The 18,803-nt window shown below is 40.7% G+C and overlaps 2 protein-coding genes across 2 annotated transcripts in view; one reads left to right on the plus strand and one right to left on the minus strand.

Moving 5' to 3' along the window:
* LOC140236098 (protein cycle-like) overlaps nt 1-6,677 on the minus strand; it is a 71,117-nt gene extending 64,440 nt beyond the window's left edge. Inside the window, exon 1 of the mRNA XM_072316068.1 lies at nt 6,527-6,677. Within this exon, the coding sequence (XP_072172169.1) occupies nt 6,527-6,533 (7 nt within the window). The 5' untranslated portion in view covers nt 6,534-6,677. The remainder of the gene's footprint in view (nt 1-6,526) is intronic.
* A 4,324-nt stretch (nt 6,678-11,001) lies between these two features.
* Nucleotides 11,002-16,739, plus strand: LOC140236012 (electron transfer flavoprotein regulatory factor 1-like). Its single transcript, XM_072315993.1, has 3 exons — nt 11,002-11,116; nt 12,333-12,436; nt 15,079-16,739. The coding sequence occupies exons 2-3, from the start codon at nt 12,392-12,394 to the stop codon at nt 15,283-15,285; spliced, it is 252 nt and encodes an 83-aa protein (XP_072172094.1). The 5' UTR covers nt 11,002-11,116; nt 12,333-12,391; the 3' UTR covers nt 15,286-16,739.
* Nucleotides 16,740-18,803: the final 2,064 nt, after the last annotated feature.

Here is an 18,803-nt window from a genome sequence, read left to right on the forward strand (position 1 = left end):
GAAATGCTCTTATAATAATAGAAGTTATTCCATAATCGTACCTGAATTTCTCAATGAATATCACGAAAATGCAGAAAAATCACCTCCCAGAATCTCCTGATGATACGATGACGGAGTAGTGCGCTGTCGCCGTTTGTATGTCGGACTTTTTTTTTATGCGTTCAATTTCTCGGGGTATGTAAAGATCGCGCAGCTGCCCTCTGTAGCTTCATGCATGAAAGTGTCTGCCCCTCTGCGGCTGTAACGTGCTCCGGCTTTCGTAGAATATTTTTTCACTTGATATTAAATTTGTCCCTGTTAAGCAACAGCAGTTTTACCTAACTTGGTTATATTATTGTTATTATTATTATATGTGTTATTATTATTATTATTATTATTAGTATTATTGTTATTATTATTATTATCATTATTACTATTATCACCACCACCATCATCGATCATCATAATCATCATCATCATCATTATCATTTTCATTATTATTATTATCACTTCCACCACCATCATCATTTTATCATTCTTATTATCATTATTTTTATCATTGATATTTTCCTAATCGTTATGATTTTCATTTATAAAGTTTTCTTACAATATTTCTAATCACTTTAACCAATAATATACGCGTAATATAAAATGGAAAAAAGTAAAATATGAACATATATTTTGTGTGTGTGTGTGTGTGTGTGTTTGTGTGTGTGCTTACCCATTCGTCACCCTCTCATTTTCGTCACCCATTTGTCACACTCTCATCTAATTTGTTTTCTTCAGTATCATTATGGCCCTCCCCTGTCACAAATATATCACAAGTTAGCGCAAGAAATCACAAGCAAATTCAAATTGAAATCACACTTCAATTTCAATAGACTGAAATATTTATTCCTTTGTAATATTATAATCGTTGTGTTAAAATTTGACTTAAAACAACATTTACTAACAGTATTTTAGCGTAGCTGGCAGCATACATTGTTCTTGCGTATGATGACGTCACGTGGTAAATGATCGATCGAACAAATTACGAATTCTATCGACTACGGACGAGACGACACGTCTAGGCTACAACATCCTTAGAGCAGATTTTAAGGGAAGGTAGGTTTGTACAAGGTAAAAAAAATTGGAAATTTAGTGGAAAATTTGTTGGAAATCAAAATTTCTTACCTGCTTCCTTCTCATGTTGAGCGGTAAGTCAGTTATGTTTATTCCACGGGCGTATCGGCAAATTTTGCGCTTAGTCCTACGCGTAATATCGCTTGCTATACGCAGTTACGCTGTGCGCGATCATTAGGTCCCTGCGCGAGACCTAGTACCCTTACTATACTTCTTTCATATGATACCAAATTTGTGAGGATTTGATGTTGTCATCGACTGTGGAAAATGCAATAAAGGCAAAATCCAGCTCAAAATCGCTTGCCAAAATCGGCGCACCTCGCGTTTTGCACAGCGTCCTATGGGAGTTGCGTGTTGTGAGATAGGGCGCAAAATGGTCCGAAGGTAGGAAGGGCGCGATCCGACACCCTAATACAGGTAATTCCGCGATCCCGAGTGTACCATCTCATGGCAGCATGACCTTTCAGTTGCATGCACAACGATATCATACCATCTGGGTATCTTCTGTCTTTACCAAGTGGAGAAGAGTGAACTAGAGCTACGTTAAGTACGTATTTTAGTTTTTACAGACTCTGCCCAAGTCTGACACAATGTAAGGTGTGTGCACATGAAGCAAGAAATCATTGTTTTGGGGATAGACAACGAACGGTTCTAGTTTTACTTGCAGGCCATAGCATAGCCAGGTTGCGTCCGAGTGTAGACAGAAAAACCCATCCAGAGAAGTATTTACACATTTTTTTTTTTTTTATTTAGGGCCTACTTTTAATCTAGACTATCTATGCCGGGTGCCCCTCCTTCGTAGGAGGGGATTCCGTGAAGCCAGACGTAGTCTCCGTGAAGCCAGACGTAGTCTCCGCGGCCGCGGAATCTCTGCTACTCTAACGCCGGTTAACACTACACTACACAGGTTCTACCCCAACGACAAGATCCAGACCAATCTTACCATGCTTACAGTCAAGTACAAGTAAAGTGTTTAAATCAAATTTGTAACATCAATTTTTTATGCAGGTCTGAGACGTGAGTTATCAGACATAGGCCTAGATATCTATTGTCTACATCATACATCAGTTCGGGAAACCCACTCACAAGGGGGGCTGTTGAACCCACAAATGTAAAAACGCCCACAAATGTAAAAATACATCGCCCACAAATGTAAAAATCGCCCACAAATGTAAAAAACACCGCCCACAAATGTAAAAAATTTCAACCACAAATGTAAAAACGACAGTGCCCACAAATGTAAAAAACGCCCACTAATGTAGTAAACAATTCAAACATCAACCACAAATGTAAAAAAATTTTACATTGTGGTTGACGTATTTCTACAAAGTGTGCGTTTATGTAGACCCTTATTTCATGCGTCTTACCTGCTACTAGACGCGCGCAACTTAATTGCATACATGTATTCCGTGAGATCTGTCGAAGCCGATCCGTTTTCAGTTACGAGCGACATACGGGGACTGGAGCTCTTGTCACATCGTGTCTCAGCCTGTAGGTTGACATGCGGGGAGGTTTTTTGTTTTGTTTTGTTTTGTTTTGTTTTTTTTCCTCCGGAGCTCCCCGCAGTGGTGTTGGCCCGCACTAGTACCCGGAGATGCGCACGCAAGTCTGATTTGCCAGTGTCGCTGGCCATCTGCGTGCATGTTGAGGGTCCAGTTACTGTCTCTCTGCTGGTTTAGTTGAGAGTATAATAGACATTCTGTATGACTTTCAGCCATTTCAAATTACTTCGAGAGGGATTCCTTTTGCAGATAAGTAATGCAGTCCTCACCCGCCGCCCAGAAACAGAAACTTGCAGGAAAATATACATACACACACACACACACACGTACACACAAACAGACAGAAGACAAGCATGTTATCACAGTAGTACATGCAACGATACTCCATGGCAGGCCGGCATGCAAATGGCAGGTAAGTGGCACGCGTCTAGCAGGTAAAACGCAAGTACGGAACTCTTTAACAGTTAACATCTTTGTCCGTCCGCAGAAATTGTACTGCTCGTACTCGCAACAAGCCCGCGTAACTTGCCCGGAGGCGCAGCTGCCCGCCGGAAATGTGTGACACGCAGCACACCGTAACACACAGACAGACACACGCACACACATCCATCTCCCCCGCTGAACTCTCCACCACCCACACACACGCACTCGAACATGTTATTTTACAAGAAGTGCACTGCTATCCTAAAGAAGTGAGTCTATTTAGGCCTACATCAACGTACTATAGTAGAATGGGGAATCTAATTGTCGTTTTTACATTTGTGGGCGACGTTTGAAATCATTTCTACGTAAGTGGGCGTTTTCTACATTTGTGGGCGATGTTAAATTTTTACATTTGTGGTCGATTTTCTACATTTGTGGGCGATGTATTTTTACATTTGTGGGTGCTTTTACATTTGTGGGCGTTTTTACATTTGTGGGTTTAACAGGGGCCCCTCCTTATAAGTAACCCGTCCCCCTTATAAGTAACCCCGTCCCCCTTATAAGTAACCCCCGGGGTAGCCCGACCAGACACTGTTACGCTCTGCGAAAACAGCGTCTGACGAGCACGGCATGCAGCCTCGAAGTGAGGAACCTCAACACAACTACAAAACGTAGGAACATGTATACTTTTCTCCTTTAAACAGAATACTTTACTCACGTTAAATGCATGTTTCTATTACAGAAGAATAGTTCGCCACACTGGGTCCATGGAGACCACTTGCGATAAGTCCGTGGAACAAATAAATGACACTTTCTGGCGCAATTCCTGACCGTCGGGCTTCGTCGTTGCAGGATTCAAAATGGCGCCTTGACTTATGCGCATGCGTGACCGGATGTGCTCCAGAGCGAGCGCGTGTGCGTTGAAAGTGTCGAACAAACCTTGGCGTCTGCTACACAATAACCGTGGTATGGAGCTCAATGTTCCTCGCCCGACCAGACGCCAGCCGCCGCCAAGCCCAGTACAGTTTATAGCCCTATACTAGTAACCGTGCGTACGCTGCTTGAGTGTAGCAGCACGGTCGACAGCGCGACCTTTTGAAAGGGCATTCACATCACGTGACCACCCGATATCTAAACTTGGCCTGGCGTGAAAGATTGTGTACGGTGTGGACATGCTGGATATGATGATCAATTTCGGTAAGTTTCATTACGTACATTTGAATACTGATAGCATCAGATGTAGAGTAAATATTGAAGAGTATACTCGATGAGTTTGAGGTGACAAAAATGATCGTAAGTATCAAAAGTCAAAGATATCGTAATACGATTACGTCGCTCTCCTAGTGGTTGGTGGTCGCACTCGTACAGCCCTGTCGCGACGTACCATGTACAGCGACTGGGCTGTGTATAGTTACCCCCGGGGCACCCCTTATAAGGAGTCTCCACGCTTTTTTGCAATGCAACGCGAAAATGAAAGGACTGCGGCAATTCGCTTGATTATGTCCATAAAGCTTCACAAGTTTCCTAGTTACTCACGAAATTTGAGCAAAATCGGTTTGAGGCATCATATCTAAAATCATGGATTTAAATGCGATGTCAAACGACCCATGCGAATGCTGAAATGCGAGCGATTACTGGCGTGAGTGTCGCCAGGCGCGGCGGCGCGGCAATGTTTGAGTGCAGACGTGGCGACTGACGTACTCAGTCGCCACATCTGCACTCAAGCATTGCCGCGCCGCCGCGCCTGGCGACACTCACGCCAGTAATCGCTCGCATGTACTCAGTCGCCACGTCTGCACTCAAACATTGCCGCGCCGCCGCGCCTGGCGACACTCACGCCAGTAATCGCTCGCATTTCAGCATTCGCATGGGTCGTTTGACATCGCATTTAAATCCATGATTTTAGATATGATGCCTCAAACCGATTTTGCTCAAATTTCGTAACTAGGAAACTTGTGAAGCTTTATGGACATAATCAAGCGAATTGCCGCAGTCCTTTCATTTTCGCGTTGCATTGCAAAAAAGCGTGGAGACTCCTTATAAGGGGTGCCCCAGGGGTTACTTATAAGGGGGACGGGGTTACTTATAAGGGGGACGGGTTACTTATAAGGAGGGGCCCCCCTTGTGAGTGGGTTTCCCGAACTGACATGTACAGTGCTGTACTTCTAGCGTTAGGTTCTAGATCTAGATAATCCAAAATCCGTGTAAATTAAATCGCACCGCACTGAGTCACCAAGTTTTTTTACGGCCGGTGTTCGTGAGACAGCCCCGTGTCGAGACAGGGCCGTGTGTAATCCATTTCTCTCTCCTGGCCGGTGGAGTCCCACACTTACAAGTGTAACTACGTAGCCTCATACTGTACGAGCTGAAATTTTCGCGTACAGATATTTTCGCGAATTGGTCCTTGGAGGACATTTTCGCATGTTGTTAATTTCGCGGTTGCGAGGGTCTAACTGAACTTAGTTATTTGCGCGTTGTTATTTTCGCGTGTTGTTATTTTCGCGATTCAAAGGCGATTCGCGAAATTCGCGAAAATAAAACCACCGCGAAAATTTCAGCTCGTACAGTACTATCATAGTATCAGTTCGGGAAACCCACTCACAAGGGGGGCCCCTCCTTATAAGTAACCCGTCCCCCTTATAAGTAACCCCGTCCCCCTTATAAGTAACCCCCGGGGCACCCCTTATAAGGAGTCTCCACGCTTTTTTGCAATGCAACGCGAAAATGAAAGGACTGCGGCAATTCGCTTGATTATGTCCATAAAGCTTCACAAGTTTCCTAGTTACTCACGAAATTTGAGCAAAATCGGTTTGAGGCATCATATCTAAAATCATGGATTTAAATGCGATGTCAAACGACCCATGCGAATGCTGAAATGCGAGCGATTACTGGCGTGAGTGTCGCCAGGCGCGGCGGCGCGGCAATGCTTGAGTGCAGACGTGGCGACCGAGTACGTACTCAGTCACCACGTCTGCACCAAAGAGTATAGAAGCGCACTCTATACTCTTTGGTCTGCACTCAAGCATTGCCGCGCCGCCGCGCCTGGCGACACTCACGCCAGTAATCGCTCGCATTTCAGCATTCGCATGGGTCGTTTGACATCGCATTTAAATCCATGATTTTAGATATGATGCCTCAAACCGATTTTGCTCAAATTTCGTGAGTAACTAGGAAACTTGTGAAGCTTTATGGACATAATCAAGCGAATTGCCGCAGTCCTTTCATTTTCGCGTTGCATTGCAAAAAAGCGAGGAGACTCCTTTTAAGGGGTGCCCCGGGGGTTACTTATAAGGGGGACGGGGTTACTTATAAGGGGGACGGGTTACTTATAAGGAGGGGCCCCCCTTGTGAGTGGGTTTCCCGAACTGGTATAGGGCCTACCTACACTAGGATAGTACAGTCCTACCTCCCCACTCTGACGTAGCCACGCCACGCAAACTGTCATCTGTCACATGAATAACATTTGCTAAGAATGTAGGAGGATTCTACATTGTCATTACCTGACATGTCTGCGACTATAAACTGAGGCTTAGCCGTCACTATCTTCTCAGGTCAGCTCAGCAGCAAAATATGATAGGTGTTGATTACGCCTTCTGAATCTATGACGGCCGGATGATCTGCACTGCAGATTTTTCTGCTGGCTCTCTTCTGCTGCTCTGCGGTCTGGTGTTAATTCCTCTGACACTGTTTTCCTCGTCTACACATCATGACTGATTCCTTCTTTGAACTTGAAGATTTACTTGGGCGTATTCAAAGGTCGGGAATACCTGCAATAGCACGAAAAGTGTGAGATTTACATTTCATACGTGCCTGTATGTCCAAGAGATACGCAGGCTCCTGTTCAAAACATATCACAAACATGTAGATATTCTACATGTAATTACCGTTGACTCTATACTGTACAGCAATGATGCAAGTACCAGTAACTTCAGTACGTACGTACAGTGTACGTACATCATACACTTTTTTCTAAATCCGATTGTTGCTCAGCCAGCAGCCAGCGCACAACGTAAGATCCCCATAGAGGATACACAGTCGGTATCCATTTTGCGTACATGTGTCTTTTTCATTCGAACGGACGCGCACGAAGCGTAGCAAGCTGTAGCTATTAAAGCTGCTCATATCTGACCCTGGGAAGGACGACGTACGCACGGGCGGAGGGCAAATCGTAAACACTCTTCGTACATTATACTGCCCTCTAGTGCTAAATAACATCGTACTAAGTACTTTCTGAATGTGAAGTGTATCACAATTAAAGATCTATACACTGCGAGTAATCAAGCAGGGAGGTGGCTGAATCAAGTAAGCCAGTTCGTATAAAATAGTTCATGTACAAAATGTACACGTTGACCTTTCTTGATTAGGCACTTCACTCGTTTTCAAAGCAGCATAATGCATAAGCTTACCCGACATAGCAATTATTGAATTCTTGTTCAAACGAAGAATGAACTTGTGTAAGAAGTTTATTTAAAAATGATACCATTTAAGGCAAATCGTTCAATAATAATCTACATCAAAATATTCTGCTACCTTAAACAAGTGGGGCTGTTTCAAGTCGATAAAACACGCAAAACATGCATCAAATTGCATCATTTACAACATCAAAATGCAAAAAGTTCTCATCGCAGGAGGGGGAACACCCCCTCCCACCCACCCCCCCCCCCCCCCCCACTCCCCCACTCCCTCGCTCGCTCCGCTCGCTCGGGTTCGGTCGCGTTCATGATGTTCAGTGTTGAAGTTTATTCAAATGATACTATTTTATAGCCAAATTGTTAAATAATAATCGACATCAAAATATAATGCTATAACCTTAAACAAATGGGACTACATGTTTCAAGTCGACAAAACGCGCAAAAACATGCATCAAATTGCTCCACGTATAGTAAAACATCATCAATGCAAAAAGTAACGTACGTGTTCTCACCGTGGAAGGGGGGACACCCCCTCACTCCGCTCGCTCGGGCTCGGTCGCCTTCATGACATTCAGTGGAAGAATTACTATAATTCAAGAAGTTGATACCATTTAAGGCAAATTGTTCAATAATAATCTACATCAAAATATTCTAGTACCTTAAAAAAGTGGGACTGTTTCAAGTCGATAAAACACGCACAGAAAAACGTGCATCAAATTGCACCATGTTGTATAACATCAAAATGCAAAAAGTTCTCACCGTGGGAGGGGGAACATCCCCTCCCACACTCTCCCCCTCCCCCCCCCCCCCCCCCCCCCCCCCCCGCTCGCTCCACTCGCTCGGGTTCGGTCGCATTCATGATATTAAGTGTAAGAAATACAAGAAGTTTATCTAAATGATACCATTTTATAGCCTTATTGTTTTATAGAATAATTGACATCAAAATATATTGCTACCTTAAACAAGTGTATGGATATTACTGCTTCAAGTCGGCAAAACGCGCAAAAAAAACAAAAACAAAATGCATCAAATTGCACCATGTACAACATCAAAATGTTGTAGATGGTGCAATTTGCAAAAGTTTCGTTTCGCTCGGGTTCGGTCGCGTTCATGAAATTCAGTGTAAGAATCATAAATACAAGACGTTTATTTAAATGATACCATTTTTATAGCCTAATTGTTTTATAATAATCGACATCAAAATATATTGCTACCTCAAACAAGTGGGACTGTTTCAAATCGACAAAACACGCAAAAACATGCATCAAATTGCACCATGCATACACAACATCAAAATGCAAAAAGTTCTCACGTGGGAGGGGGAACACACCGCCTCCCCTTCCCCCTCCTCGCTCGCTCCGCTCGCTCGGGTTCGGTCACGTTCATGATATTCAGCGGAAGAATTAATACAAGACGTTTATTTAAATGATACCATACAGCCAAACTGTTTGATAATAATCGACATCAAAATACAATGTATATTGCTACCTTAAATAAGTGGGACTGTTTCAAGTCGACAAAACGCGCAACTGCATGTTTCAAATTGCACCATGTACAACATCAAAATGCAAAAAGTTCTCACCGTGGGAGGGGGTGGACACCCCCCCCCCCCCCCCCCCAAAAAAAATACAAATTTCCCCAAAAGTTGGCACCATCTTCCTCGTGTGGGAGGGGGATACTCCCCTCCCACACCCTCCCCCGCTCAGTTGCTCCGCTCCCTGTTGGCGCACAGATATTCCAACTTCAAATCCCTCCCCCATCCACCATCATCGGGTTAAAACGGAACGATGCCCTTGGGAAGAGTGCTTTATTGACTTAAATCAAGAAAATTGAAAAATACAATAGCTAACAGGAAAATATATCTACTACGTTATTACAAACAAATGGAGATCCATATTACCATTGAATTTATTTGAGCATTATTCAGGGCTGCGATACGTTTTTGAAAGGGGGGGGGGGGTCAAAATCGCCTGTCAGTCAAGAAGAAAGAAAATCAAAATAGAAGAGAAACAACAACAAAAAAGTCTTCATACTTTTAAGGTCTGATTTCCCGCCGAAAGTCGGCTGACAAGGAAAAACAAACAAACAAACAAACAAACAAACAAGAGCAAGAACAAAAAGTCTTCATATTTTTGCTGCCACTTCCCTCCCACTTTATATTTCATGCAAGAGAGGTGGGACATTCGATCCCTGTAAAGTGTGTGTGTGTGTGGGGGGGGGGGAACCAAACTTCTCTCTACACCCCCCCCCCCCCCCCACTCGTCAGTACGGATTTACGCCGTTGATATGAGGGGATCCGTGAAGCCAGACGCAGTATCCGCGGTCAAGATTCGAGGTACCTGTAATTTTTGCGAGTTCGATGAACGCGGCTGAGATTTCGTGGTGGTTGGTGAAGATGATGGGTATTTTGAAAGTAGACATGGGCACTTTTGTGCAATGTACAGTAGACAAGAAAAAGAATGTTGAAGTTAATACACTTTTCTCATACAGGAAGCCAGTGTAGGGACTGAAGTACTAGTATTCGGGTAGTGCGTAGTTTTCTTCGTGAAAGTATAGCCCTTTTTACACTTGTGTCCCGTACTTTCTCTGACCCAGGACTATCGTTAGTCCCGTACCAATTTCTTCAGCTTTTTACACTCGCCAATAAATCCCGTACTAAGCTCTTGTCTTGGGCTAAGGAGAAAACTGACCTTTTCACACTAACTTTTTTGTATTTCTTAGTCCCGTACTTTCCAAACCACATGAATATTCATGATTACGCTGTGCACTGTACAAGTACACGTACGCACCGGCAGCACTTGATTACCTCGTCTCTGATTGGTCAGTGGGGGGGTCGGACTTCGTCTCCGTCGCTTAGCCCCGGATTATTTTTTCGTTCTGTTTACACTCGCTTGCTTGGCACCGCAATTGCGGTGCTAACCCTGCTTTTTTTGCAGGGCCAGATGGTACGGGATTATCGGTGGGGCTAACCCACTTTGGCAAAAACAAGTGTAAACAGAAAGTGGGCCGCAAGGAAAGTCCGATACCAACGGTGGGGCTAAGCCCCCCCCCCCCCTTAGCCCCACCGTTGGTACGGGACTATAAGCAAAAATTTGCAAGTGTATATAAAAAAAGCCCTTTGTAATCAAGCGGCACAATTCTGAAAATTATTACATTATTCATGTTTAATATCTTTGAATGCATGGACAGTTGATAATCACGTTTGGGGCCAAGCTTGCTTTGGCATACAAACGAAAACAAGAAAATTGATTTTGAATGACCTGGTTCAATCGTAATTTAATGATTCTGATAATTTGGTAGAAATAAACAGGACAAAATAAGATCCGAAACAGGGACAATATAATTATTATTCCTGACCGATGTGTAGCTGTCTGTCGATAGAACTTCGCCGAGAGAGGGCGCTCTACCGGCAATAGAGATGGTACGTACGTATGGCGAGCGAGGTCGTCCATTAATATGTCACCGTGCCGTGTGGTATATACGCCTGTTACTGCATGTACGTACGTACGTACAATATGTACGTACTTGCTAGCTGCTAGGTTCATGTGTTCATTTTCATGTGTGTGAATTGAAAACTTATCATATGAATGATCAGCTGTGGTCGACAATCTTTTGCCCTATATACATGCCGGCGGAACCTTGTATCGATGCTTGAGGACGAAGGGATTAAACGAAGAGGTATGTGATTATTTTTTAATGTAATTTCACTAGAATTCAGTTGGGAAAATGACCAAAAAGAATGCTGTTTTGTATTGTGTCTAGAATTTATAATGTTGTCATCCTATCGGGTAGCCACGACTTGCTAGCCCGGAGTTCTGGGCTACGCGACCGTAAGGTCCGTAGCGGTATAGCGAAGGTAGGTGGGTGGTACGCGAACTGTGTAGGTCCTACAAGGCAAGTAAATCAAGAAGTAGGCCCTATGAGTGAATGACTGTATGTATTGGCAATGTACAGTATCACTCAGTATCTGTATCCAGTTGATTAGCATTGCTGTCAGTGTGATACTGGTTGGGATCATATGGGACACGACGTAGTAAATAGGCGCTGATTTGTTTCGAAAATATGGTTATCTTTTCCTAGAAAGTTTCGATACTTTTTCATGCTTCATACCAAAAAACAAGCATTAATTAACAAAATCAAAATGAAGCTCAATTGAAGTAGAGAGGTCTAATAAGACTATTAGGTCTAATTTCTAAAAGGGACAAAGCCTAGGATTTTTTCTGTAAACTTGCTAACATTTTGAAGTGGATTCTGAAAACATCAGATAAAACCAGTTAAAAGAGAAACCAACACTGAACAGCATACCATAATTTTGATCTTAACTTTAATTTAAGTTTAGACTTAAAGGGATGGTACAGTATTAGTGGAGATGATAGTTTTTTTGCAAGATACCAAGAAAACACTTATGAAATAGTACAGAGCATGTACAGAGCATTTTAAGAGGATCAAAGTTTATTTGATAAAATTCAAAAAATGGGGTTTGGAATAGCTGAAACATCCAAAAACAAAGTAAATCAAAATGATCGTAATAAATGTGGGTCCCACACTTTATTAGCATCGCTCTATTTTGGATATCTCGGGCCAATTGAAAACCAATTTTCATCAAATAAACATTGAATTCCTCTTGCAATTACGTGCTCTTTCATATTTCATAAGAGGTTTTTCACCATCTCGCCAAAAAATGATAAGAACCGACGATCCCTGTAATGTCTTTGTGAAACACCCCCTGCCTGCAGAAGCAATTGTGAAGGAATGTAATTAAGACTCCCCTCAATCTATTTTCTCGTGTTGTTATTCATAATATATTGAATTTTAAAGTCAAAACAAAACAAACGGAAAACTTTTGAAAATCATGAATGATCCATGTGTGCATCTTACTTTGATTTCTTTACAGGTGTCATACAAGAATCGTCATCAGACAGCAATTGCTGAATACTTCACTGCAGCTCCACAATGTCAAGAGAACTTCGATATGCTGTCAGAACACTATACAAGAATGTAAGTTTCTGTAGAGACGCGAAAGTCATAACAAATTATAATATTTTTTTGATAAGCCACTTCTCAGTCACTTTATGAACCAACCATGCTATTAAATATAGCACTCCCAGGGCAAATTAGTAATTCTGTGAAACTCGTGATAAGGTTTTGTTGCTGTTGTTTATTTTTGTTTATTTGACACAAGAAGTTCTCAAGTTTTATTTCACCCAGAGACCTCTTTTCTTCTTGAATCCAACCAAGATAGTGAATGGAGACCATGATGTCAAGGCCACATCTATTTTCATTGTAGAGTTGATTCCAGGACATGAGTGCTACACTGACATTGAAAGTATTGTGGTACTGTAGGGGTGGTATTCTGAAAATGTTTCTAAGTTTCTTCCTGAGTTTATTCCTAAGTCAGAAATTTAGAAAGTGCCTAGGAAAGACACAATTGGTATTCTGAAATTTCTTCCTAGGAGCTTCTTAATATGCAAATTGGGCCATCCTTATCCCTGCCCACACCCTTTCTTAAGCCAATACAAAATGCCGTATCATAAGGAACCAACCAATGAAAATCGCATTTCATTTCTTGACGTAGGGTTAAATACACGTGTGCGCGGCATGTCCCCTTTCTCATGCCCATTTCGCGCCAAAGTACATGTGTGCAGTGAATGACATGCGCCTATCACAACGTTTGCAGTTTGCTATTAATCTTCACAACATAATTAGAACAGGGGTGGGGCTTTCTTAAATATCTTTCCTGGGTTTGTGCATTCTGGAATACCAACTTCTTCCTAAGTCAGAAATTTGCATATCTCATCCTCATTAGCATATCTTCATAAGTTTCTTCCTAAGTTAAGGAAAAAAGTTAAGAAGACACTTATAGTCCTGAAGAAACTTAGGAAAAGTTTCAGAATACCACTTAGGAAAAAATACTTCCTCTAGAGGAAGGATTTCAGAATACCACCCTATGCAGGGTTCGAAATTGGTGATGGTCCGCTGGCCATTGGCCACCCAAAATCACGTCGGACTAGCTAAAAATCGAAAAATTCTGAAGTTACTAGTCCGTCTGGCTAGCCAAAATATTGCTTCAGTGTCAAAATTGATTCTAAGTAGTCCGCCTGGCTAGTTTAAAAAAAAAAGTTAAGTGCGACCCCTGCTAGGTATGCATATTATTTCACTCAAACAAAATACAGCTGTATGCTAATATCTGCTTCCCCAGTATCACTGATTTCATGCCAGCAGGTAGTCTATTTCATTTTTTTTTCTTCATATCTATAAGAAGCTTGTATGAAATCTATCCTGTGTGTAAGGAAGCAGTGGGGTTGAGTGAATATTAAAGGTCCTGGAATTTAGGATTGGAGCTTCTCCCAGTTAAAAGGATGGTATAGTTTTGGAAGGGATGGGGCTTCAAGCAAATCCAACTACACTGGACAGCAAAAGAAAGTACCCACTTCTGTCAAAGTCCGCATATAAAAATTCACCACCTAGAAATAAACAATTTTGGTACACAGGTATGCTGCAATATCCATTTGTAATCACATACCCAATGCAAGTGATTATCTTTATTACAAAGAAAAAAAAATGACATGCACAGCATCTTGGTCAATGAATCAAAAGTCCCACACAACAGCACTTTCCACCATGCAAAAATGGCCACTGAATGGATAACTTTTTTAAACAACCAATATGTCAAATGAACATCTGTTTTGTCAAAATGATGTTAATGAGTGTATTCTGTATTTAGGGATGCTACACTTCCTGATTATGCTAATTCTCAGAATAAAATCAGTTAAAGCTCTTTAGACTGGACATTACTTTACTCTGGTCTAAGCAAGCTTCCATTAGAAAGTTATGCCACGTCTTGTAAGGCTTGTTAGGCTCATTCTGTTACTCATTCTGTTACTTTTGATTCAGTGACCAAGATGCTATGCATGCCATTTGCTTCTTTGTAATAAAGATAATCACTTGCTATTGGATATGTGATTACTATTGGATATTGCAGCATACCTGTGTACAAAAATTGTCTATTTCTAGGTGGTGAATTTTGTGTGCAGCCTTGTACAGAAGTGGGTACTTTCTTTTGCTGTCCAGTATATTTTGTGAGATAATAAAAAAAAAAAACCCACTTATGACATATTAAAGAGCATACAATTTTAAGAAGAATTCAAAGTTTATTTGATGAAAATTGGTTTTGAAATGGCCGAGAAATCAAACACAAAGAGGTTCTAATAAAAAGATAGGGTCCACCTTTCAAATATGATCAATATGTTTTACTCTGTTTTTTGATAACTCAGCCATTTAAAAAAACGATTTATATAAAATAAACTTCGAATTCCTCTTAGAATTGTATACTCTTTGATATTTCATCAGTGGTTTTTGCTTACCTCAAAAAAAAAAAAAAAAATGGAAATTTCCCATCTCAACAAAAACCTATACCATCCCTTTAAAATGAATACTCATTTTGTGTGTCCTCGAATAGAATATTCACCCAACTTTCCCCTTTTCAGGCAGGTGTAGAAATCAGTACTTGCCCTTGCTTGGGTAATATTATCGATACTGGGGACCTCTGAAAGAGCAGTACTAATAATAGTACAGAGACTACCCTGGGTGCATGAGACCATGATTGAATTAGCTGTCCTGAATGTTGATACACCTTACAGCTAATCTTTCTGGGCAGAGAGTATCCAAAGGGTGCGGACTACTTCCGTACCAGATGCCACGCTGCCTTCATGAAGAACAAAGACGTCACGGATCCTGAGAAGATCAAGGAGCTGATAGCAAAGGGAGAGTATGTGATGAAAGAATTGGAGGCCCTCTACATGCTGAGGAAATACAGGGCGTTGAAAAAGAGATATTATGACCAATGACCATACTCTAAAAGTAGGAAGGAACTCTCAGTGGATTTCATCCCAGCACTGATGGAAGCCAACCCAGAGAGAAGGATTTCGAGTCATAGCTGGCTTCATACTTGGAAGGACTTGGTCTTGAATTTCACAAAATTTTGCAGGACACAAACATTCAAGGAAATACCAACACGGTTGATATGAGGTGGAAGTAATTTCTTACCATATTTCTGTTATGGTTCACCGTTTGTTTGAGAGGTTGGCGTAGTCGCACAGAGGTGAGATGTGAATTCTGATCTCATTTTATTAGTGTGTGTAAGATCTTGCAATTAGTGTGGTGTAGCAGCAAAACACCAACACACTCATTTCATGTGGATCATTCTCAAAGGCAGTTACTGTAAAACCACAAAGTTTTGTGTACATGAAACAATCGTGGAGAGCCACAATTGGCAAAAGTATAATGCTCAAGAAAGTGTTTGTCTCTACATTGCATAGAATGCCAGTGCAATGCTCCACACCATCATGGTCGGCAATCTGTGAAAGTTTCATGCCAGGAAAAGGGTTGTCGGCTCCAAAACACAAATGTTTCGTGCCAAATGTTTCTTGTTTCTCAGGATGTTGGTATAATTGCACCCACTGTTGGCCCCAGGAAGTCTTCCTAATTCATCAAGGTATCCCACAATGCAGTGGGTCTGTTGGAGATAGTGAATGTTGCCTCTGGTGTTTCCTGCAATGATACTGCAGTCAAAGTTTGTGGCAAACAAAACATATCCAGTGGAACACCTGCATCTTAACATTTTAGTGAATATAATTCTATGTACAAGTATGTATTTTTATGAACCAGTCTTCAGTTAACAAAACTAGAAATATGCTGATAGCCAGTGTAATAGGAGATGGCAAAACTCAGAATGAATATGTGGAACACTAATTTGTAACAACATGCCCCCATAGAAAAATAATAATCATAATATTTTCCTTTTAGTGAGGAAAAATACTTCCTTTATTATTCAGAACTTATGCTGTTTCCGTAAAGTACGGTACTTGTCTGAACTGCAGTCTGTTGGTGACAACCAATCGGATAAAATGGGGGGGGGGTGCAAAAAAAAATGGCAGGAGCGCTGGTAGTGTATTGTCCTGTATCAAATCCTGTCAGTTGACTATTGATCCATTGCTTGCCTTACACAGAAAGCCCACACTGCCTGATTATCTTTATTTTTTTCTTTAAAGTTAAGAAAGTTAGAATGAGAAGCTGACTAGTTTTTCGTCTTTCCTCGTACAGAAATATAACCAGACAAATGTGTAAGGAATGACAACATTGCATGTTTTCAGGTGATATGCGCAGAATGAGATTTCCAGGTATGGCGATCAGTTGCTTTGTCAAAGCAGATTATTACGGTAGATGAAACAATCCTAACTCCAGCCCTAGCTGATGACTTCACATATTTCCCACCTTTACTGTCAGCAGGAATCTCTGAATGTCTTTACTGTAGCTCTGGTAAATACTGTAAAAAAGCATATGCATTTGTACCAAACCTTGCACTTGTGGATTAGGGCATGAAGATAGTGGCCTTCATTATTTCATTTAATAATAATAATAATAATAATAATAATAATAATAATAATAATAATAATAATAATAATAATAATAATAATGAATAATAATAATAATAATGATAATAGTAATAATAATAAAAATAATAATAATAATAATAATAATAATAATAATAATAATAATAATAATAATAATAAAGTGACCTCTTATAATGCGCTGAAGTCCATCAAGAATGATGCTCATGGCGCTCTTACATAACCAGCATGACCAGTACATAATACAACCATGAATTTAATAATTCATTTGGGATTTCAAAGAAAAACAGGCTGATATGATGATTTGCATTGAAGTACACTACAAAATTCATTTAGTGCCATTATGGAGTATGCATTCAGTCTAAAACAGCAATGAAATGCATAAAAGACTTAACATCGAGGGAAATTCAAGAAATGGCTCAATTTTTCTCTATCAGCTGCATATGTAGCAGGATTTAAAATGTATAATGCAGCTACTGTATGATTTATTTCATTTCCCTTTTTTTGTTGTTGTTAATTTCAAAGAATGTTCAAAAGGTGGCTTGCTCTTTTGAGATAAAAACAGTCTATGATAGAACAATTAATGTAATGAAGTGAATTCTCACTCAAAGGGAATGTAAAAGATCTTTTCTCTACCTGCCTTGAAGAAACAGGGTATGAATTGATGTTCACAAACTTATTGAGAAATTTAAATTTGTGCTGTGCTCTACATGTATTTGCTATCTGGCAAATATGCTGGCTGTACTTTTTGATATTGCTGTCGTGAGAGTAGCCAACATTGAATAAGGTGATGGTTACCCTTTGAATCTTGACTGTTTTGTAATGAAATTTTTATTTGACCACACGATACTCTGCCTTAGTGGGTCTCAATTGCACAATAGACAACTTCTGGAAGCAAATACTAATCATCATTATACAACACCTAAAAAGAATGTAGCTCTATCTGATTGGTCGATTGGCCCTCACATGACAACAAAACAAAACAGTATTAGGAGCTACATGTATGTGTGTTTGTGTGTGTGTGTGTGTGCATGTTAGTCTGTAGGCTGTTATGTGTGTAAATTCTGTTAGTTATAAGGTGCTTTCTGCACACACAAAAAAAGAATGGATTGCTCTATAAAAACAAACCATCCAATGAAAGCATACAGTTTTTCAACTGTTTGTTGATTCTGGCCAGTTATTTTATCTAAGGTGAATGTGAGTGGGGATTTATGACTTTCAGATGCATTCAATGCATTAGATCAGAATTGCTTGGCTAATTTTACAAACATTTTGTGGTCATAGAAGTAATATGGCATTTGCATCAATGCAGTATGCCCTACAAACGTATAGCACTGTTTTATGGCTGTTGGTGTCAGTCTCCTAGGTTTGAATCCAATGTAGCACACAAGTGTACTGATACTGTATGAGCTGAAATTTTCGCAGTGGTTTTATTTCCGCGAATTTTGCGAATCGCCTTTGCACTGAGAAAATAACGCGCGAATAAGTAAGTTCAGTTAGTCCCTCGCAACCGCAAAATTAACAACACGCGAAAATGTCCTCCAAGTAGCAATTCGCAAAAATATCTGTACGCGAAAATTTCAGCTCGTACAGTATGCTGATGGAAAAACTGGAGAACATTTCATTTTACAGCTATCCCTCAGTTCTTTCAAATATTACAATGTACATCAGACTGTATACAGTATTTTCCAGCTGTGTGTGATATTATGTCAATTATCATCATGTCATGTTTGCTCAGAATATAAAAAAAAAATATATATATATAGTAATTTAGACATACAGTGCACTCCCGTTATAACGAACACGGTTACAATGAAATTCCGGTTATAACGAAGTAAAAATTTGGGCTGCAATGTCGTCCACTCTATGTATTTCTATTGTTTATTTGTTCGGTTATAACGAAATCCCGATATAACGAAAGAAAACTGCCGGTCCCGAGGACTTCGTTATAACGG

This window comes from Diadema setosum, chromosome 12 (genome assembly GCF_964275005.1).
Source record: "Diadema setosum chromosome 12, eeDiaSeto1, whole genome shotgun sequence".
NCBI lineage: Eukaryota > Metazoa > Echinodermata > Echinoidea > Diadematoida > Diadematidae > Diadema > Diadema setosum.